At 42.6% G+C, this 22,296-nt stretch overlaps 1 protein-coding gene and 2 long non-coding RNA genes across 4 annotated transcripts in view; 2 read left to right on the forward strand and 1 right to left on the reverse strand.

The window, feature by feature from the left end:
• Positions 1–15: 15 nt before the first annotated feature.
• Positions 16–3,255, forward strand: LOC307212264. Its single transcript, XR_013836917.1, has 3 exons — positions 16–218; positions 390–1,042; positions 3,171–3,255. It is a non-coding gene; the product is annotated as an uncharacterized lncRNA (long non-coding RNA).
• LOC307212254 lies at positions 3,146–21,926 on the reverse strand. The gene is made up of 4 exons (XR_013836897.1): positions 21,825–21,926; positions 5,418–5,525; positions 4,392–4,487; positions 3,146–3,465 (listed from the first exon to the last, which is right to left on the reverse strand). It is a non-coding gene; the product is annotated as an uncharacterized lncRNA (long non-coding RNA).
• The window catches only part of MRPS18A (mitochondrial ribosomal protein S18A), a 31,857-nt gene continuing 31,383 nt past the window's right edge, over positions 21,823–22,296 (forward strand). Inside the window, exon 1 of one of the 2 annotated variants that reach the window (XM_079969367.1) lies at positions 21,823–21,956. In XM_079969367.1, the coding sequence (XP_079825493.1) occupies positions 21,857–21,956 (100 nt within the window). In that variant the 5' untranslated portion in view covers positions 21,823–21,856. Of the gene's footprint in view, positions 22,090–22,296 lie in introns of both variants that reach the window. The other variant, XM_079969365.1, reaches the window with a different exon arrangement.

The raw sequence follows: 22,296 nt of genomic DNA on the forward strand, positions 1-22,296 counted from the left end.
ACGACTGGGGTGTGAGTCACAGTCATGACCATACTAGCAGCTAACTCTATGACACTTGCCCTGGTTGTACTCCCAGCGAACTATCTTGGAAGGGTTATGAAGTAGGGTCCTTCCATTTGGGGCAACCATGCTTTTATCCAACCTGCCTGGACTGAACAATTCAAGTCAAAGCCTGTCATTAATGAGATCCCAACATTCCAGTTCCAGAACCCTCTGAGGTAAAATGCATGTTTCTTATGACTACTCCAGCAGGAGGACCCGGCCCTGATCTCACAGCTCGTGGGAGCACATGGGGCAAAATAGCCCAGGTTTCTGTGCAGCTGAGACTTTTAAGCGCACAGCTGCTCAATTTCTTGCAAAATCCCGTGAAAGTTTCCATCCTCCCATAGGATTTGGCAAGGGTGCCGCAAGAAGCAGGAAGGCTGAAATTCCACCCACCACTATCCTGGTGCTGTCAGACGATGGTGCCCCTACTCACAGGACACGTTGAGTGGTGACTTCTCACTTGTTGAATTCTATTGAATCAGTAAAAGGAGGTGATTTCAAACACCATATTTCCTGCTAGGCGATAAATCAGCCTGCTAGAATACCAATATCATTGCTTATTCAAGATCAAAATGCCAAAGAGCAAAAAAATAAAAATAAAAATCATTCCCTCAGGATAGTCCCCCCCCCCCTTCTACTTGACATCAGCGTTTGTTGGGTGTGGATAGGCAATGGCGTCAAAACAGCACACAAAAACTTGGGGAAAACAATTGCGGAGGAGAGAAATGTAGATATTTGTGGCCAAGGAAACAGAATCATCTCTGAGCTTTTTCTGGGAAGGTCCTCAAACCTCACACCCTTCCAGGAGGTCAGATGCAACCAAATAATTCCCTCAGCCATGAGGCAAGCATGTAGGCACAAGGCTGGTGGGAGCTGATAGAGATTCCTGGTTAACCAGAATTTATTTGAAGCACTGGCTGAACTCTGTGGTCTTAGTTGCTGCCTCAGTCCCTGGAAGCAATTTGTAGTGAGAAGGGAGATGGAGCCTCAAACAAAGGTAAGAAATGTTTCCACACGGCTTCTGTTTTTCTAGGAACGTGGCCACGCTGCCATCAGCTGCTTCTTTTTTAAAACCTTGATTGGTCTCCATCAATCTGAACTAGGGATTCCTGAGGATTTTGTTCAGTTCTCATTTTTAAAATGAATGCAGTATTTCTGCAGCATCCACACAACATCATCGGCATTTAAATTCTAGCCTGTATCCCCACCCCACATTTAATCCAGATTTACGTTTCTCAGGGGAAATCCAAGAACGTAAACAATCTTGTTGCCAATTACCCACTGGCAATATCTGAATGGCCCATTTTCAAATTCTTTTGCTTTTAGTTTTTTAAACATTCTGTATTGATTTTTCAAACTTAAACAGAAATATTCTTATCGTATAATTCTGTTTAAGTTGGAAAAATCAAACCTATTTACAATACTTAGCCACCATTTGGTAGCACCCTAAGTCTGGCTAAAGCGATAGGGTCTTTCCCCCCCCCCCCCCAAGACTCTTCTTAGATTCTTACATGCCGGTAGGATCTCTTTCATGGTGTCAGCATTTCTGCAGTGGAATTCTTCCGGACCAAGCCTGAGGGAAGCCCCACCTAGAGTGAGTTGCTGTCACTGGCGGAGGAAGGGGGGTGCACTGGGTGTGGTCCACCCTGGGAGTCATCCTGGGGGGGGTGACATCTCCGCACTGCCCCCCTGGGATGCTCACCCCTCCCCCCAGGTGCCGGAGCAGCTAGCTCCGCCTCTGGTTGCAGTAATCCAGTTGAAGTTGAAGCTGAAGCTGAAGTTGAAGTTAATGTTACCAATGCCTGGACTACTAAGATCAAAGTATCCTAGTACAAGAACAGCCACATTTGTCATACCGGCTGAAGTTGGGGGAAAGCACCAAGGCCACCTGAGCCTCAGGTGTATCCAGGATCAGACTGTATACTTTCTCCTTCAGAGGAAGCAAAACCCAATCCAAAGATTTAAATTCTTCCCCCCCAAAAATTAATGTTAGATATTTTACTATGTTTTTATATGTACTGTAAGCTGCCCAGAGTGGCTGGGAAAACCCAGCCAGATGGAAGGGGTTGTAGTAATAATAATAATGATGATGATGATGATGATGATTCTCTGATGTCTCAAACACACAAACCTGATTCAGCTGTTATAGAGAAACAGAGATCCAGTTTGACCCTAAGTTAGGCTTGTCATATATCAGGAAAATTCCTGACATGTCCTGGTTTTCGGGTATAAAAATGGCGTCGGAGGGAATTTTGCCAAATTGGCAAAATGTCAGGGAAAAGCTGGATGTATGACAATGTGATGGGAAGAGCAGCGGAAACAGTTCCAAAAGCTTAAAATCACTATTTGGGGGGGAGGTTCCCCCCCCCAAAAGCTCAAGAACTTTGTGTGTTTCAGGAATTTTACTTTTTGAAATATGACAACCCCACCTAAGTAGAAACATCACAAACAAAATGAAGATGCAAACTGGACCTTCTACTACACAGTTTGCATTTGCTAATGTGTACAGGTGGCACTGTGGGTTAAAGCCTCAGCGCCTAGGGCTTGCCGATCGAAAGGTCGGCGGTTCGAATCCCTGCGGCGGGGTGCGCTCCCGCTGCTCGGTCCCAGCGCCTGCCAACCTAGCAGTTCGAAAGCACCTCTGGGTGCAAGTAGATAAATAGGGACCGCTTACCAGCGGGAAGGTAAACGGCGTTTCCGTGTGCGGCTCTGGCTCGCCAGAGCTGCGATGTCACGCTGGCCACGTGACCCGGAAGTGTCTCCGGACAGCGCTGGCCCTTGGCCTCTTAAGTGAGATGGGCGCACAACCCCAGAGTCTGTCAAGACTGGCCCGTACGGGCAGGGGTACCTTTACCTTTACCTTTTACATGGAACTATAAAGCTACATATTTGCAAAACTATGGAGAGAGAGAGAGAGAGAGAGAGAGAGAGAGAGAGAGAAGTGAATATTTTCGTGCTGTGCATGTTTCTGTGTGTATGCATACCCCTTTTGTGCTGTGTGTGTGTATGTATATATATGCATAATTTCATTGTGCATGTGTGTGTTTCTGTTTCTAATAGGCTTTTTGTTTAACCAGAGGAGATGAAGAGGAAATCCGCATGTAATGAATCTGTTTATTTTATAGAGCTCCCCTAGAGAAGGACGGTGGAGCAAGAGTTATGCAAAGCTCTGGTGGTGGCGAGGCAGCTGCTGCGAAGGGCATATCTGGTTTTCATTTCCATTAGTAAGTGGAAGTGGCTACATAAGGCAAGACCTTGTAAATTCCCTGCTGGGAGAGTAGCCCACTTGTGTGGACCTGTCAGACTTCATCTTGGCCATTAGTTCTGAGCAAATGAGTCTTCTTGCTCTGAGTAATCATAGCTTCATTCTCCTGCGTGGTTTGGACCTGTTCCTGGTCACTGCAGCTCGCGCCTTTACATCTCTTCAAAGTAGTTTTTATGTTACTACATAACAAAAATAGTGCAGGAACCATCATTAAGTGATGCTGAGCTCTGTTGGGGACTGAAGCCAAAACCATTAAAAATCTTCTAATTATGTGTTGGGCTTCATGAATGATAATGCTGTACTATCCCTGGCAAACCACAGATATGCATATACTAGGGCAAAGTTTGCACAAAATGCATATACAGTGGTGCCTCGCAAGACGAAAATAATCCGTTCCGCGAGTCTCTTCGTCTAGCGGTTTTTTCGTCTTGCGAAGCATCCCTATTAGCGGATTAGCGCTATTAGTGTCTTAGCAGCTTAGCGGCTATTAGCAGTTTAGTGGCTTAGCGGCTATTAGCGACTTAGCGGCTTAGAAAAAGGGGAAAAAAGGGGGAAAACTCGCAAGACGTTTTCGTCTTGCGAAGCAAGCCCATAGGGAAATTCGTCTTGCGAAGCGCCTCGAAAAACGGAAAACCCTTTTGTCTAGCGGGTTTTTCGTCTTGCGAGGCATTCGTCTTGTGGGGCACCACTGTACTATCAAAAATAACACACAAAATGCATTACATTATTCATTTTCACAGCTTTTTATGGGCCTTGATCATAGCTAAAAAGGAGCAGTGATTTGGTGCCCCGGTAGTTATGTTACTAGCACCGTGCTTCATTTCCCCCCCCCCCCTCAAAAAAAAATCCCCTGCAAGATTACAGAAATTATTTCCCCCCAAATTAGTGGAAGAAACAAAGGATGTCCCCTGAAACATAAAAGCCAAGAATGCATTGGCATAAAATTTGAAAATAGGACGTGGTGCTCAAAGCAGGTAGCCTTGTCCCAAATTCTGGAGGAGAATTCTGTGTCCTTTTTCTCACAAGACAAATGAGGACCTCACAGGTTCTGCTGAGCCAGCATGTTCTCAAATACACTCACATCTCAAAGCTGCTAGTCTCAAAGGAAGTTTGATGAGGGGAAATCCATACAAAGTACTCAAATGCAAGGAGCAGATTCTGGCTGGAAACCTCTTTTCTAGTGAAGTGTTTAGGAAGAAAGTATTCAACTGAAACAGGAACTTGTGTTTTAAAACATGATGAACAGAACAATCCATTGCATGTATATTCAGTAAGTACGATTAAGTTAAATGGGGCTTATTACTAGGTAAGTGTGCACAGGATTGCAGTCTAAGAGATTTCACAAGGCTCTACCGTTCCTTGAAAAGAATCCAGGAAAGTATATATTAGGGGTTTTTTGTATATATGTGCTAAATAGTTCAGAGTCTACAGAGGAGGGTGTTAACTTCCTTTCATGGAAGCAATTTCAAGTAACACTAGAGACAAATAATAGATTTTAAATGGTCCAACAGGATATTTAATTGTATAGAATATAAAAGCTAGGCTGCCTGTGCCATCCCACATCATAGGAATCTTTGCAGTTTCCAATGAGCTGGAGCAAAGCATAGGCTTCTCCTATCAGAGATGAGATCAACAGCCAAGTTTTTTTAAGTCTCGACGTCACTGATTTTAAAAGTTGCCACTCTGTCTGGCTCTCCCTTCCTTGATCTCCCAATAATCAACCCCATTCTGTTTTGCTTTGCTTTAAAAAATAAATAAATTTAAATTTTACTGTAAGGGTTCTGCCAAAATTTTGTAAAGGATTCCAACACTATAAAAACTTTGAGAACCACTGCATTGGTCCATGGGTAAACTTAAGCCATTCTTCAGCCCCTTATCTGCTGTACAGAGGTGATAATATTTTATCTTGCAGAGTTGTTGCAAAAGATTACATAAATTGATGGTCCAAGTCTACAGAAACAGATCCTTACAAACTATCAATAGCAAAAAATATTGAGAAGGTTAAGTAGGACTTTACAAACTGGATTTCATCTATCCATATGGTAGCTTATCGTGCCATTTTACGAATGGGGAACTAAGGCTGAGAGAAAGTGATGTTAAGTCAGACCTTTTGGCATTTGTTCCTACAGCTCCTTTGCCATGGAATACATATTTTCTGCAGCTTCTTCCCCATCCTAGGCCTACTCTTGCCAATGCTTTTTGGTGCTAGGAATGCCTGCAGAAAAAAATGCTTTCTGAAAGAGCTTTCCTTTCCTAAAACCATTTCATCTCTATTGTTAATGATACAGATGCAAGAAGGACACTCAAGAGAAAAGGCCACTGCTAAAACACCACTTTCAAACTCTCCAAGCATTTCCTTACAACCACTTCACTTTTAGCTTTTGTTTAGAATCTCAGTGACATGAACACAAAAAACCGAGTGGCCAACAAGAGTCTAAGTCTTAGACATATGTTCTTGCCCCCATTTCACAAGCCATGCATGAACTCAGACCAAGCTCATAATAATAATAAACTATGACGGCTGTGCATCTCTCCACCTACGTAAGCTTCAGCATCATGCTGATAGAGCCGCCCAGAGGTTGTTTATCTAACCTGTCCTCTTTTAAGAAAACTTTCCCAAGCTTGTTACTCTCTACTATGGCCAATTAACTTGGGAAAAAGCAGAAGAAATAAACAGTTATCAGACTGTTGCATTTGAGGGCCCCTGCAGACGTACTTTTTATCGAGCATTCATCATGGCCTGTGCTCACGTAATCAGGGCAGTTATATGCAATCACAATTCCAACACCGTTGGCACCTGCAAAAGTTTTCGGTTGGTCGTAATACTTCGTTTGCAGTAGGTGCATGTCCTTTTCATACCACTAATGTCCCAGGGGGTGGGGAGTGTTGTCCCACTTCTGCTGTGCACAAGAGTAGCCCTCCAGATGGCAATAATATGGTTACACTGGGGACTTCGGGGGATAAGCTCAGGGTCTCAGAACCTGGAGCAGACAATCCTTTAGATGCCCTGATCCAAAATCTTTTATAATCTTTAAAAGTTAATGATCAGCACTTTGAACTATGCCCAGAAATGAACCAGAAGTCATTGTGGCTCTTTTAATGAGACTTGCAAGCTTCCAAGGTGTAGTTCATATCAGCATCCTGACTGCCACACTATGGGCCTGCCACACCTCAGGCGTAGCTGCACATAGAGCACACTGCAGTCATCCAGTCTTGATGTAACTAAGACGTGTGTAGCCCCAACCAGACTGGACCACTCCAGGAATAGACACACTGACGTACCAGCCTAAGCTGGACAAAGTCACTCCTTAGCCACCACCTGAGCATCAAGGAATGAGGAGGCAGGATCCAGGAATACCTCACAAGTGCAAACCTGAGTCTTCAAGGAAGTGTTACCCCATCCAAGATGTGTTGGTTTCCTCTTTCCATATCAGCAGTCCTGACATTTGGGCACTTTCAGACAACCTGTTTATTGAGCATCCATCCTAGTTTGTTTCTGAGGTTAGGCAGCATTGCACCAAGAAAGGGCCGATATGTGATTGAATCCTACTGTAAAATAGTAATAGTCTAGCAGCCCCCATTGTCTTCTCTGGGTTAAATTTCAATTTATTAACATCCATCCAGTACATTACTACTTTCAGACAATGGCTCAGAACATTTACATGAACCAGATACCCTATGCCAGAGAAAGCAGGAAGAGTGGAAATGAGAAATGAGTTAGACAGGTGTAAAATGAGATAAACTGTGGTGGAGCAGTCCCCCGAGACTTAGAACCAGCAATAAACTTTGCTACGGGTCTCCAAGATCTGGGTTAAAAGATGACTATCCTTCCCTAGGATAGTCAATATTTCAAACATATTCTCATGAAACTTTGCTGGGAGATTAAACCCACCTGACTAAAAGGCGTATGATTTCTTGAGCAGAGAAGAACCAAAGAGTGCTGTATTTCATAGCAGTTCCCACCTCTCACAGGCCACAGGTCTCTGAGTAATGAAAATGTCTCCATCACAGTATCAACAAACATTCATTGGGAAATGTGTAATGCAGAGCAAAGGGTACACACATTGATTAGAAATGAAGTAAACTGGCTTGGATGACATAACTGTCAACATGAACCTTCACCTAAAATTTCTAATCCAACCAATTTGAATCTTTGTTTAAATCTCACATCCACCCATTAAGATTTTATAAAATCAAAAACATCAATATTTTTCTTCCAATTTTCTCTTTACTCAGTGCTTTATCCTTCCAGAGGTCACCCAAAAGTCACCTGCTCTGGCCAATTTAGAAGGATCAGAATAACATTGGGGAATTAATATCGGATCTTTTCCAAGCTGGCAACTATCAGTAACTGCCTGAAAACTTGAATCAAACTCTGTAAAGTGTGCAAAGGGAAGGCATCAGTAAAAAGATGTGCAATCGGTGAAGACACCCAAAACAGTGAAGTGAAAATTGTACATTGATTTCAGAAACTGGAAAGAGATCCAATTGGCCTGTTTTTGTTATTATTTGTTACTCAGTTTGCCAAATAATGTATACTGGTTTTCTTTTTTCAAAGAAACTAATAAATAAAATACTGTTGCTTCTTCCAGGCTTGAAAGGAAGGAAGAAGAAAGTGATAGTTCATTAGCAAGACAAGATGGTGAAAGGAGAAAGGGGAATCATAGAATCATAGAATCATAGAATCATAGAGTTGGAAGAGACCACAAGGGCCATCGAGTCCAACCCCCTGCCAAGCAGGAAACACCATCAGAGCACTCCTGACATATGGTTGTCAAGCCTCTGCTTAAAGACCTCCAAAGAAGGAGACTCCACCACACTCCTTGGCAGCAAATTCCACTGCCGAACAGCTCTTACTGTCAGGAAGTTCTTCCTAATCTTTAGGTGGAATCCTCTTTCTTGTAGTTTGGAACCATTGCTCCGTATCCGCTTCTCTGGAGCAGCAGAAAACAACCTTTCTCCCTCCTCTATGTGGCATCCTTTTATATATTTGAACATGGCTATCATATCACCCCTTAACCTCCTCTTCTCCAGGCTAAACATGCCCAGCTCCCTTAGCCGTTCCTCATAAGGCATCGTTTCCAGGCCTTTGACCATTTTGGTTGCCCTCCTCTGGGCACGTTCCAGTTTGTCAGTGTCCTTCTTGAACTGTGGTACCCAGAACTGGACACAGTACTCCAGGTGAGGTCTCTCTCTTCAGAGAGTGGGCTTGGCCATAAGCCACACACAAAGCACAAGAACTGGATAGAAGATTAAAGCCATCCAGCTGAAGCAGTCATAAGAAGGCCTAAAGAAGATCGTCGTGATGGTACTCACTGAAAAGTTGGGGGGGTGGACCCAGGGAGGGTCAGATTGGGTTGGGATAAGGGAAAGTCATACCCTGAGCAATCCTAGTCCAGGGATGAAGCTTGTTGGAGGAACTGCAGAGCTTCCCTAAACCTCCTTCATGAAGCATGGCTGAGAGAAGGCTGATTTCCTTACCCAACTCCTTAAGGAAATTGTACTTCTTGAATCCAGTCCCTATCTGTGGGGAAGTGGCTTTCTGAGCTCACTTTCCCCAGGGAGCTTTTCCAAACTGTCTCCAACTAAGAATTAGTCTAAGAATTAGTTCCCATGGTAACGTATCACCTATATTTCCTCAGGTGAAGACGTGCTGAGCCAGACCTGTCCTCAGGTTTCAGGCCCATTTTCCCTCTCTTGCCCACTCACACCAAGAATTCGATATTTTTAAATGCCTGTTTTCAACTGTCATTTACTGATACTTTTAATGTTGGGTTTTTGTAAAACACTTATTCTGACACTTATTACAAGCCATATATAATTGTTAAATAAGCAGATAAAAATAAGAAAATTTCCCAATGCTTAGTGGCAATCTTCATTTGAATGTCAATTTTTTTTCCCTTTTCCCTTCTTCCAAATATTCTGTTTTCATAGAGGAAGGACAGTTGAGGAACCAAGTTTTGTTGGCTGAAGGGATAGTGGTGAAGAATAGTGCTGAGGGGCTGCAAATGCCAGTTCTGGGCTTGCATATGAATGTAGGCATAAGGCTATGTCCTCCTGAGGAAAATGTGCTGCTACACAGTGAGAAGGAAATGAGATTTGTAGTAAGGCAGAAACTGTTGAAGGGAAAGGGGAGGTGACGGGAGGTTTCAGAGAGTTAAGGAATGTCTCAAAATAAAGGCAAGTACTAGCACAGTTGCTTTCTATTTAGGAGCAAATATCAGATATATTTAACTGCAGGATACTCTTGTTAGCTATCTGGCGTACCAAGTACACAAATAATTGCAATGCCAAAAATCATAATTGCAAAGATAGCTGCCAAAAAGCAAAAGAACTGAAAACTGAACCATTCCTGCCACCGTCCTACCCCACCCAAGTGGCCAGTGCAATAGCATTAAATCTGCACCAGTAAATGAGGTAAGCACAAAAGGAATAAGCAGAGGAAAGTGCAAAATAAGGAAGGTATACCTAATATACAGTGGTACCTCGGGTTACATACATTTCAGGTTACAGACTCCCCTAACCCAGAAATATTACCTCAGGTTAAGAACTTTGCTTCATGATGAGAACAGAAATCGTGCAGCGGCAACAGTGGGAGGCCCCATTAGCTGAAGTGATGCTTCAGGTTAAGAACAGTTTCATGTTAAGAACGGACCTCCGGAACGAATTACCGTAAGTACTTAACCCGAGGTACCACTGTATTCACAATCCATAAATTAATACTTTGTGGGAAATGTGAATAAATGAAACAACGTAACAACCGTTATTTTATTTGATATTTGTGAACTTCATTTAAAGTGTCCAATTATTTTGGTTTAAGTTGCTGTTTGTTTTAACACCTCTTTCACAATGCAAAGGAAAGGACATGTGCTAGCCCCCGAGGGAAGGAACTGTTTAATTTTGGATTTCTTTGCTTTCAAATGTTTGCTTTCTTAACCTTATTCTTTAAATCTTCACTTACTTTTCCTTTATTGAACAAACGTTGTAGTAGAATAAATCATTTTAGACTAGAATGTTGTTGCAAAATACATTTCAATTAATTTCCCCACTGGATTTGACTTGTTTACACTTAGCCTGAAGGAAATCTAATAAAATTATGACTTGGTTGTTTTACTATGAAAAATAGCCATGTCCACTGGGAAAACCAAGAAACCTTAGCGATATAAACATGTTGTTTTCAAGTCCACTTTTTCATCTTGAGGCCAGTTCCCCCTTTTCCCTATTCAGTGTGCCATCATCCTCTATTATTCATATTTTCCCACCGTTATGCCTTTTTGTGGGCTTTAAGGTCTTATCCTAAATCAAAGTGGCAGCAAAGATTCCCATTATATATTCTAAATGCATCATTTCCAGGAGAATGTTCTAATGGTCCATCCGGGCAAAACTACATATGCTGATTCCACCATGTGCCTTTAAATGCTGGCTGTTGCTTCACCTTTGCAAAGAAGTATCAGGAAGGTACAATTTCGAGCAAGAGGCAGGAAGCAGGAGGAGGGCACTCCCAGCACTTTCCTCATCCAACTTTAGCCTCATTGCACAAACTGCTTTTTACCAGCAAGGGTTCAAGATCCATGCTTACGAAGGAAATATACCCGAGTGGGTGAGCCTACTCCCATGTTGATAACATAATCTGATGACAATGAAATGTCATCAAGAACTCTACCTCCAAATCAGAATTCAAGGGTAATCTCCCAGATTGCATGCTGCTGAGTTTCCCCATGACCACAGAGGAGCAATAATTTTTTATGGGCATCACCAACCAACCGCCTCGCACATATGCACACACCTCCTCTGGCACACACAGAGGACTTGGGGAAGTCAGAGGTCTCCCACATTGCACTGGGCTTGGAGGAGGCAGGAGCAGCAGGGATGTCTCTGTTTCTGCCTGCTCCACCCCTTAAAAGGGCACAAGACATCAGCCCCCAAGTTCCCTAGCATGCAGAGGATTCAGGAGGAGGTCTCATATTGTGGTGGACTGTGCAACACATGTCAGCTCTTTCAGACGTCTTCTGAAAACTGTATAGTTTAGACAGGGCTTCACAACAGGAATTTATCTTTTACGCAACCAGTATTTCCTGATTTTTTGAATTATGTTTTAATGGATGCCTTTTTTTATTATATTTTGTGTGATGTGTCCCGCCTTTATATGCTGTTATCAAAGTGTGGATTATAAATATTCCAGTAAGTAAAGAGACAGGTGGAAACACCTCCGAAGCTCAGCAGGAATTGAGAGATCCCCACCTATCCCCCACGTTCACGCCAGAGAACTCAAAAGGGAGCTATTCTGCCTGTCCTAAAGGTGTGCATGAGACCTGCAAATTCTCTCCAATTTGCAAAATCGTGAAGGATCTGCGTGCTGCTCAGTATTCTTGTCAGGGCAGGTGCAGTTGATAGAAGCAGTTGCCAACGGCAATCAGATTTGTCAAGGCTTTTCAATGCAGGGAATAGAGTTTGTGCCAGAAAGTTGGTTTAGGATTATAGCCATGTCTTCCAGTTTCATTCTGTGAGAGGCTGTAGATCTATCTATAATGTGGGTGGTTTTTTTGCCCCAAGGTATCTCCCAGTGCCACAAAGAATTAATAGTTATGACTTCAAAAATGTAGACTATAATAACCCAGCAGCCAACTTCCTGCTGAAATTTCCTGAGGTTTCTTAAATCTGGGAGGACTGTTTAATAAAAATAGCACTGAGTCTGACCTGTAGTGCCCCCTCTGGAAAGAAGAAGAAAATGTCCTGTGGGGAGCAAACCTGAATAGGGCATTACTGTGTGGGAACTGGATGACCTAATAGGTTTTTCCATCTCCTTTCTCTAGTTCTTTAATTAGGAATTGTCTAAAACGCTACCAGCCCACCAGTGAAATAGATCTGCAGTTTGGATGGAGGTACCCTGCAAGGCAGACACATGCCATTCATTAGCATTGGCAGGCCACGGACAGGGAGGGGAATGGGAGCCTGAACATTTCATCTGTGACTGGAAGCAGGCAGGCATAACATGAAGTGACGAACAAGGAAAAGAGTAAGTCAGATGGAGAGAAAGCCCCTTTTCTTGAATATTCAAATCACAGTAATAATCGCTCCACTTTCCTTCTTCCAAAACAGGAGCCTGCCTACTCTATTATACCGGGGGGGGGGGGGGCGTATTGCAAGCAAGTGCTGCCTGTTTCCTTCAAGACACAGCCCCTATTTCCAAAGTTTCAGTTTGGCTTATAAAGCTAAAAATTGACCATCGTATATCAAGTGTTACATGAATCATGGTCAACCCTCACATTGAAATATCTTTGAACCATCTACAGTGGTACCTCGGGTTAAGAACTTAATTCGTTCTGGAGGTCCGTTCTTAACCTGAAACTGTTCTTAACCTGAGGTACCACTTTAGCTAATGGGGCCTCCTGCTGCCGCCGTGCGATTTCTGTTCTCATCCTAAAGCAAAGTTCTTAACCCGAGGTACTATTTCTGGGTTAGCGAAGTCTGTAACCTGAAGCATCTGTAACCTGAAGCGTCTGTAACCCGAGGTACCACTGTATTCTGCAATGGTCTGAGGGCCTCACAGCCCTTCTTACATTTGAAACCATTCTTTGTGTGGATGTATGAGAGTGTATCTTTCCTTTTTCTCTCTCTCCATCTCTCATATTCTCTTTATTCTTTTTTATTTAAATTTATTTAAAAATCAATATTAAAAATTCCCTTATGTCAAACTTTGCATGTCCAAAGTGTAAAAGTGAGTGTAGCCATTTCTGAAAAACACTTTGGGGGGGGGCGGTTACAAAAACTCTTTGGCAGCACATAATCGCAGCAGCGAACCCACAAGAGCGGTCAGCAGAAAGAGAGCAAAAAATCAAAGCAAATGAGGCACAAGAGGCCTTGGTGGATACAAAAACTATTTTGGCATCACAGTGGGGGAGCTATGGGAGCAATCAAGAAAAAATGTATTTTTTTTGAAACTTTTTTAAAAATTGGGGTGCTCTTGAGGGTCTACAAAAAAAACCTTTTGACATCATAGCATCACATCAAGGGATGAGAAATGACACATTTTGGAGGGGTCCTGGGGAAGCACCACAAAACCTATGGGGGGTCATATGCAGCCCATGGAACATGGGTTGTCCACCCCTTCCGTAGAGAGATGAACACTCTTTTCTTGCAACACACAAGTAGTTTCTAGCATTATTTTTCTCCCCTTTCTCCTTCAACGAAAAACTTTTGGACTAAATCTTATAATCTTTCCCAATACAGAAGAACAGGGAAGAATCAAAGATATGGTTGGCCTGCAAAAAAATATTAAGGCTTTCTGTCCAAGCTGGCACACAATTTGTAGCCTTGGGATTGAATTAGCTACACTTAACAATCACGACAGAAAATACTGTCCTATCAGATAAGAAAATAAAACATGAGAAACAAATGTTCAGGAAGTTCTCTGATTCCAATTTGCTTTGAGAACAGTTAATTTGCATTAAATCAGGTGGCATTACATAAGATATGGATCTAGATTAATTAATGCATCTTTAGGAGGGAAATGTTAATTATGTATAAAAGAAAAGAAATTACATTTTTGCATAGACTAGCCTGACAGGTTGCCATTTGCCTGGTCACCTCTGGAAAGTATGAATTGCCACTAGATGTCATTAAATCAAGAAGATTGGTGCTATTTTTTGGATTAGATCACAGGCCAATTTAGTTCATTGTCCTTTCTCCAAAGTGCCCAGCAAAGAATACTTCAGAGGAAACTTTACATTGCTCGAGTATTTGTAATATATGGACCTACCTTTGGTCCAAAGTCCTTCATGCTGGCTCACTAACAAGAGTTTAAACAATCTAGATTATTTCATTTCAGTGGATTGGTCATACTTAATGACAGAATAACTGCAGCTAAATAAAAACATTTAGCAACATAGATAGTAGGCGATTGTGAGGAGCTGGAAGGAAAGGAATGCACTGACATTTTGGTTGTGGACAGAAAGCTGAAAACTGTCCAACAGTCAGATGGCATTTTCTGGTGTGTACATTTATCCCACATTTCCATTTCATAAACTGGTTTTTGTATTGTTTTAAAAACCTGTTTGACTAGGGCAAAAGAACATGTGTTCAAATGGAGCATGAGGCCCTTTCTCAAACAGCTTTCAGCTATGTCAAAAACTGTTTTTTGTCTTCCTGTCCATGCCAGTCCACTGAGATAAAGATGCATTTGCCTTCTGTTCAAATATTTAATTTCATGATTTTCTGAGATGAAGGCTAGACCCTGAAGAATAGCCATTTTAATACTTCACACAGATAACTTTTTTTAAGTACAGTGGTACCTTGGGTTACAAACGCTTCGGGTTACAAACACTTCGGGTTACAAACTCCACTAACCCGGAAGTAGTACCTCGGGTTGAGAACTCTGCCCCAGGATGAGAACAGAAATCGCGCACCAACAGTACGCCGGCAGGAGTAAGCCCCGTTAGCAAAAGCGCGCCTCAGGTTAAGAACGGTTTCGGGTTAAGAACGGACCTCCGGAACGAATTGAGTTCGTAACCTGAGGTACCACTGTATTACAAAAGACAAAATAGAAGCAATGATCTGCTAGGTCCCAGATGCACTTCTAGTAGATGCATGGGGTGGTGTGTGTGTGTCCAGTGCTGATCTGCTTGTCTCCTATGAGCTGATGCTCCTCCTGTCGGAAAAGGTGGGGAGGTCCACTTTTCAGGACTAGTGTCATACAGCTGAGGTAGGGGTTAGGGGAAAGAAGGAAGTCACAGCATGGCACGGATGGGCTAAGTAGGGTGGATCCTGCAGCTGTGCTGAGATCAGGTGCTCTTCACAGCCTCCTGTCTTCCACCCACAGCTGCCATGACAGCTACAGCTGCATGCCTCACCAACTCCGCAGCAGGAAGGGGTCAAACTTGTCTGCACCGTCCAGAGCAATCTCACTGCAGTTGGTGAGCAGCAGCAGCAAACCTGCTTCACTGCAGGCCCCTTTCTCTACAAGGATGGCAGCAGTGGAAGATGCCACCACTGCCACTGCAGCAGCCACAGCAGTGGCACTTCCCTGTGCTATAGAGTAGCAACATCTACACTTCGGAACTTCCTGCCTATTGACATCAGGTCATCACCTTCTCTGTATTCCTTTTGGCGCCTGCTTGGAACATTTTTGTTTAGGCAAGGTGGCGCTGTGGTCTAAACCACTGAGCCTCTTGGGCTTGCCAATCAGGAGGGTCAGCGGTTTGAATCCCCGCGACAGGGTGAGCTCCCGTTGCTTGGTCCCAGCTCCTGCCAACCCAACAGTTCGAAAGCATGATCCAAGGAGAAAAAATTTTGATATTTGGAATATATGCACCAAATGAAGGGAAGGCAGAATTTTATAAGAAATTACATGAGACATTAACAAATTATCTGGATTACAAGGTGATTTTATTAGGCGATATGAACGGGGTTGTCTCTACAAACATGGACAAAGCGCAAAGACAGGTGATCTCCAAGGACGGGAGACTACCTAAGACTTTTTTTGAAATGACTGACAACTTGGACTTGATTGACATTTGGAGAATAAGAAATCCTCTCGAGAGGGAGGGAACATTCTTTTCAGAATCACAGATGACCTGGACAAGAATAGATCAAATATGGATTACTAGTGGGATGGCTCCTAAGATAAAGAAAGTGGAAATCTGCCCAAAGACATGCTCCGACCACAATGCAGTAAAGATGGAAATGAGAACAACAACAGCTGGCTCTTTCAGATGGAGAATGAATGACACCCTATTTAAAGATCCAGAGGTGTACCAAAAGGCCCAAAAGACTTTGAAGGACTATTTCGAGATAAATCTAAGGACAGAAGTGGAGAAACGAGTGATCTGGGACGCAAGCAAGGCCGTGATGAGGGGTTTCTTGATACAGCAGAACTCCTTGAAAAGGAGGAAACAACAGGAGAAGAAAGATAAAATTTTGGAAAGGATAAAAGACAGTGAAAAGAAACTGAGATCCAACCCAAAGTCATATGAGATCTTGAGACAAATCAAACTGTATCAGAAGCAATATATGGAATTGATGAATCAGGAGATTGAATGGAAAATTAAACGAATGAGACAAAAGACATTTGAATCGGCAGATAAATGTGGGAAACTCCTGTCATGGCAATTGAAGAAGAGATTGAAATTGAACACAGTTACAAGTTTGGAGGTAGATGGAAAGAATATTTCGAAACCAAATGAGATCAGCAACTGTTTTCAGAGCTATTTCAGAAGACTGTATGCACAAGGGCCGGAAAACGAAAGAGATATTGAAGAATTTCTTAAGAAATATGGATTACAAAAAATTTCGCAACAAAGTACAGCGTTTTTAAATGAGAAAATAACTGAACAAGAAATCGAGGGTGCCATTCAAAACATGCAATTGGGGAAATCTCCAGGGCCAGATGGACTAACCTCCAGATATTACAAAGTTTTGAAAGACTGGATAATTCAGCCACTTAAGGAGGTTTGCAACGAGATATTAGAGGGGAAAAGGGCACCTGAGACGTGGAAAGAAGCCTTCATCACACTTATACCAAAGACTGAGGTTGATAAAAAACAGATCAAGAACTACCGCCCTATATCACTACTTAATGTGGATTACAAAATCTTTGCAGACATTTTGGCAAAAAGACTAAAGAAGGTGCTGGTGGAGGAGATTCATAAAGACCAGGCAGGCTTTCTCCCGGGTAGGCATATATCTACTAATGTAAGGAACATAATTGACATTATAGAAATGCTGACAGTGAACATTAATACGAAGGCAGTTTTAATTTTTGTGGACGCGGAGAAAGCCTTTGACAATATATCTTGGAAATTTATGAAAAAGAATCTCCATGGGATGGGGGTAGGCCAAAGGTTTGAAAATGGTATAAGTGCAATTTATTCTGAGCAAAAGGCGAAGTTAATTGTAAATAATGTGGTTATGGATGAACTACCTATAGAAAAAGGGACACGTCAGGGGTGCCCAATATCCCCATTACTTTTTATATCGGTCCTGGAGGTCCTGTTAAATATGATTAGGGGAGATCAGCTGGTAAAAGGGATTCAGGTCGGAGCCAGACATTACAAATTAAAGGCTTTTGCAGATGACTTAGTACTGACCTTGCAAGAGCCAGACACTAGTACCAAAAGAGCTTTGGAATTAATTCAAGTATTTGGCCAGGTCGCAGGATTTAAGTTGAATAAACAAAAAACCAAGGTATTGGAAAAGAACTTAACAAATGTTGAAAGGGAAAGATTCCAAGAGGAAACTGGGTTAGTGGTGGCAAAGAGTGTAAAATACCTGGGGATTAACATGACATCTAAGAATGTGAACTTATTTAAGGACAACTATGACAAGTGCTGGACTGAGATAAAGAAAGATTTAGAAATATGGTCAAACCTGAAGCTTTCCTTGTTAGGTCGAATTGCTGTGATCAAAATGAATGTATTGCCTAGAATGTTATTTTTGTTTCAGACATTACAAATTGTTGATAAACTGGACTGTTTCAAGAAGTGGCAGAAAGACATATCTAAATTTGTCTGGCAGGGCAAAAAGCCCAGAATTAAGTTTAAGATACTTACCGACTCTAAAGAAAGAGGGGGGTTTGCCCTGCCGGACTTAAGACTTTACTATGAATCGGCAGCTTTCTGCTGGTTAAAAGATTGGCTACTTCTTGAAAATGCAGATATTCTAGATTTGGAAGGATTTGACAATAATTTTGGTTGGCATGCATATATCTGGTATGACAAGGTTAAAGTGTATAAGGGTTTCAAAAATCATATTGTCAGGAAAGCACTATATAATGTTTGGATACGGTATAAAGATTTACTGGAAAACAGAACTCCCAGGTGGCTTTCACCTATGGAGGCTAAGGAAGTAAAGAAACTTAATATGACAACCAATTGGCCGAAATACTCTGAGATTTTAGAACAAGAAGGTGGTGAATTTAAATTACAAAGTTATGAGAAAATAAAGTCCAAGGTACGAGATTGGCTCCATTATTTTCAAATAATGGAGGCTTTCAAACAAGACAGGAAAATTGGTTTCCAGGTGGAGAAATCGAAATTGGAAACAGAATTGTTAGAACCCAATACTAAGAATTTATCAAGAATGTACAACTTGCTGTTGAAGTGGAATACAATAGATGAGACAGTGAAGTCTGCTATGGTTAAATGGGCACAGGACATAGGTCATGACATTATGTTTGCTGACTGGGAGCAGTTATGGACCACAGGTATTAAATTTACGGCATGCAATGCCTTACGAGAAAACATTATGAAAATGATTTATAGGTGGTACATGACCCCAGTCAAGCTTGCGAAGATTTACCATTTGCCCAATAACAAATGCTGGAAATGTAAAGAGACTGAGGGTACCTTTTTCCACCTTTGGTGGACCTGCCCAAAGATTAAGGCCTTCTGGGAAATGATTTATAATGAAATTAAGAAAGTGCTTAAGTGCACCTTTAACAAGAAACCAGAGGCATTTCTCTTGGGTATGGTCGGCCAGTTGGTGTCGAAGAAGGATAAGAATTTCTTTTTGTACGCTACTACGGCAGCAAGGATTCTTCTAGCAAAGTATTGGAAGACGCAAGAGTTACCCACGCTGGAGGAATGGCAGGCGAAAGTGATTGACTTTATGGGACTGGCAGAAATGACCGGCAGAATCCGCGACCAAGAGAAAGAGACTGTGGAAGAAGATTGGAAGAAATTTAAGATGTATCTTAAGAATTATTATAAAACTGAGGAGTGTTAAAATGCTGAGGGAAAAGAAGACGTAGAATTGCAGCGATAATTGGGTTTAAAATTTAGGGTGGAATAGAGAAAGAGGACAAATTTTTATTTAATTGGGTAAGATAGGTTGCTGAATAATGGTACTAAACTAAGGATGCAAAAAGGGAAAGGTATGGGGAAGTCCGGGAAAAGAGGGTTATGAAAATAAGGTTATGAAAATATGAGTTTTTTGTTTGTTTGTTTTCTCTGTTGTTTTTTGTTTCTGTTAAAAATTGGAAATTAATAAAAATATTTAAAAAAAAAAAAAAACAGTTCGAAAGCATGCCAAAAGTGCAAGTAGATAAATAGGTACTGCTCTGGCAGGAAGGTAAATGCTGTTTCCGTGCACTGCTCTGGTTTCGTCAGAAGCGGCTTAGTCATGCTGGCCACATGACCCGGAAAAACTGTCACGGACAAACACTGGCTCCCTCGGCCTTTAAAAGCGAGATGAACTCCGCAACCCCAGAGTCGTCTGCGACTGGACTTAACTGTCAGGAGTCCTTTAACTATACCTTTTATACAGACATGTATTAATCTCTTTTTAGTTTACTGATTTTGTTTTTAAATGTTCTTCATTATTTGTTTTTAACTGTTTTCCTGATGATTTAATATTTCTTGTAAACTGCTTGGAGGTTTTGTTACAATCAAGCGGTGTATACATTTTGCTAAATAAACATGTATGTTCCAAGTAACAGCCTGTAAAAGGTTAGTGGTTGACAGTTCAATGAACTGTGTATTTGTATATGAATTTATGACAGTTCAGGGAACTCTGTATGAGTTCAATGGGACTTACTTCCTGCACTTAAGAGAAATTACACCGCAGCCTAAAAGGGTAAATGCCACAAGGTTGTTGCGGTAACGTCCGTGCAACATGAAACAAGTTCACTTGAGATACTTCATTCACAAATAGCAATGCAAATAACTTTGCACTCGTATTTTTCTACAAGGTTAGCTATTTCAGAGTGTCATTTCTTATGTGATTCATTAATTTATGAATCACTTCCCATAAAACCCCCCAGGATGATTTACAATAAAATCATCTGCAATAAAAACATTTTAAAAAATACAATAAAGAAAAAGGCTGGGATAAAAATCTTCTTTAAAGTCTTGTTGGAAGAGGAAGGTCTTCAATGAGCACCAAAAAGATAAAAGAGACAGCATCGGTCTGATGTGAAGCAAAAGGGAGTCCCAAAGGGCAGGTGCCACCACATTGCAGGCCTGATTCGTACATCATAGAGCTCTTGTTGTGGCAATACCTGTAAGAAGCTACAGCTCAGTTGGATATACAATGGCTGAAACAATATTTTAGGTATTCTGTTCCCAAGTTGCCCAGGGCTTTGCACACCCCTACCAACCCCCTGAATGCAGCAAAGTAGCTAACCAGCACAACTCAGATATTAGCTTTTTTTGATGTTGAACTTCAGACCATATTTTGTGCTCTCCTCTTTAAAAGGTTCTTTAATTTCTCCTCACTTTCTGCCATCAAGGTTGTGTCATCTGCACATCTGAGGTTGTTCATATTTCTTCCGGCAATCTTAATTCTGGCTTGGGATTCATCCAGCCCAGCCTTTCGCATGATGAATTCTGCATATAAGTTAAATAAACCAATCAGTTGTTCCATATCCAGTTCTAACTGTAGCTTCTTGTCCCACATAGAGATTTCTCAGGAGACAGATGAGGTGATCAGGCACTCCCATTTCTTTAAGAACTTGCCATAGTTTGCTGTGGTCGACATAGTCAAAGGCTTTTGCATAGTCAATGAAGCAGAAGTAGATGTTTTCTGGAACTCTCTAGCTTTCTCCATAATCTAGCGCATGTTTGCAATTTTGGTCTCTGGTTCCTCTGCTGCTTCAAAATCCAGCTTGCACTTCTGGGAGTTCTTGGTCCACATACTGCTTAAGCCTGCCTTGTAGAATTTTAAGCATAACCTTGCTAGCATGTGAAATGAGTGCAATTGTGCGGTAGTTGGAGCATTCTTTGGCACTGCCATTCTTTGGGATTGGGGTGTAGACTGATCCTTCACAAATCACTGCCTTGCCGTGGCGAAGGGACTTGAATAACTCAGAGAAGCTATGAGCCAAGCTGTGCAGGGCCACCCAAGATGGACAGGTTATAGTGGAGAGTTTTGACCAAACATGATCCACCTGGAGGAGGAACGGGCAAGCCACTCCAGTATCCCTGCCAAGAAAACTCCATGGACAAAGACAGCAGGCATATTAAAGCATTAGAAACCAGTATTAAAAACAGCTTATATAGCTCAGTGTATAAAATGACTTTTTTTAAAATCGGAAGAAAAATGCCAACCTAGCAGTTCAAAAGCACGTCCAAGTGCAAGTAGATAAATAGGTACTGCTCCGGCGGGAAGGTAAACGGCGTTTCCGTGCGCTGCTCTGGTTTGTCAGAAGCGAAGCTGTACGCCAGCTCCCTCAGCCAGTAAAGCAAGATGAGCACCGCAACCCCAGAGTTGGCCACGACTGGACCTAATGGCCAGCTGACAATGTCGGGTTTTTTCACAAGAAAAGTAATTACATTTATTACTAAAAGACAAAAGGAAAAATGAAGTTTCAAATCTGCCATAACAACCAATAACAAGTGTGTACCAGGCGTGGCGCAAGCATATCCCATCCTCGCGCCCCGGTCCCCCTCCCTCGCTTTGGATACCAAAATGGCGGCACTTCAACGCCTTTCGCTTTTTCCCGCCACAGGAGGCGAGGAAAGAAAGCGGCCTCCTCCCCCCCCCCCGCTCCCCCGCGCGCTCTCGCGGCAGCCAATGAAACCTGGAAGCGGAAGCCGTCGGAGGGCTGCCAAGATGGCTGCGTCCATGTCGCTATTCTCCGGCTGCAGGCGGCTGGTGTCTGGGTTCTTGTGGGGAGGCTGGGCTCGCGCCCCGTCTCGCGGATTGAGGCAGGGTGAGTGCCAACGGCTCCTGCTCTCTCTCTCCCGGCTGCAGCGGGGAGGGGAGCCGAGGGGCTGAGGTAGGGAGACGGCGAGAGGGGCGCCTTCCCGTCAGCTCCTGGATGGCCGGAGCCGGCTCGTTTTCCGGTAACCGCCGAGGAGGGGAAGAGTGAACAACTTGCGCCGCGGTGTTTCCCCCATCCGCATCCCCCGTTCCTCTCGCTCAAGTCGGGGCTACGAGGCCGGCTGGGAGTATAATAGCACGACAATAATAAAGGACTGTTACTTGGTTAGTCATCCTTTCGGAGGAGGTGGCCACGGTCCCTTGCCAGGTAGCAGGCGCTAAGGCTTGAA

This window comes from Podarcis cretensis (assembly GCF_951804945.1).
Source record: "Podarcis cretensis genome assembly, chromosome: 3".
NCBI lineage: Eukaryota > Metazoa > Chordata > Lepidosauria > Squamata > Lacertidae > Podarcis > Podarcis cretensis.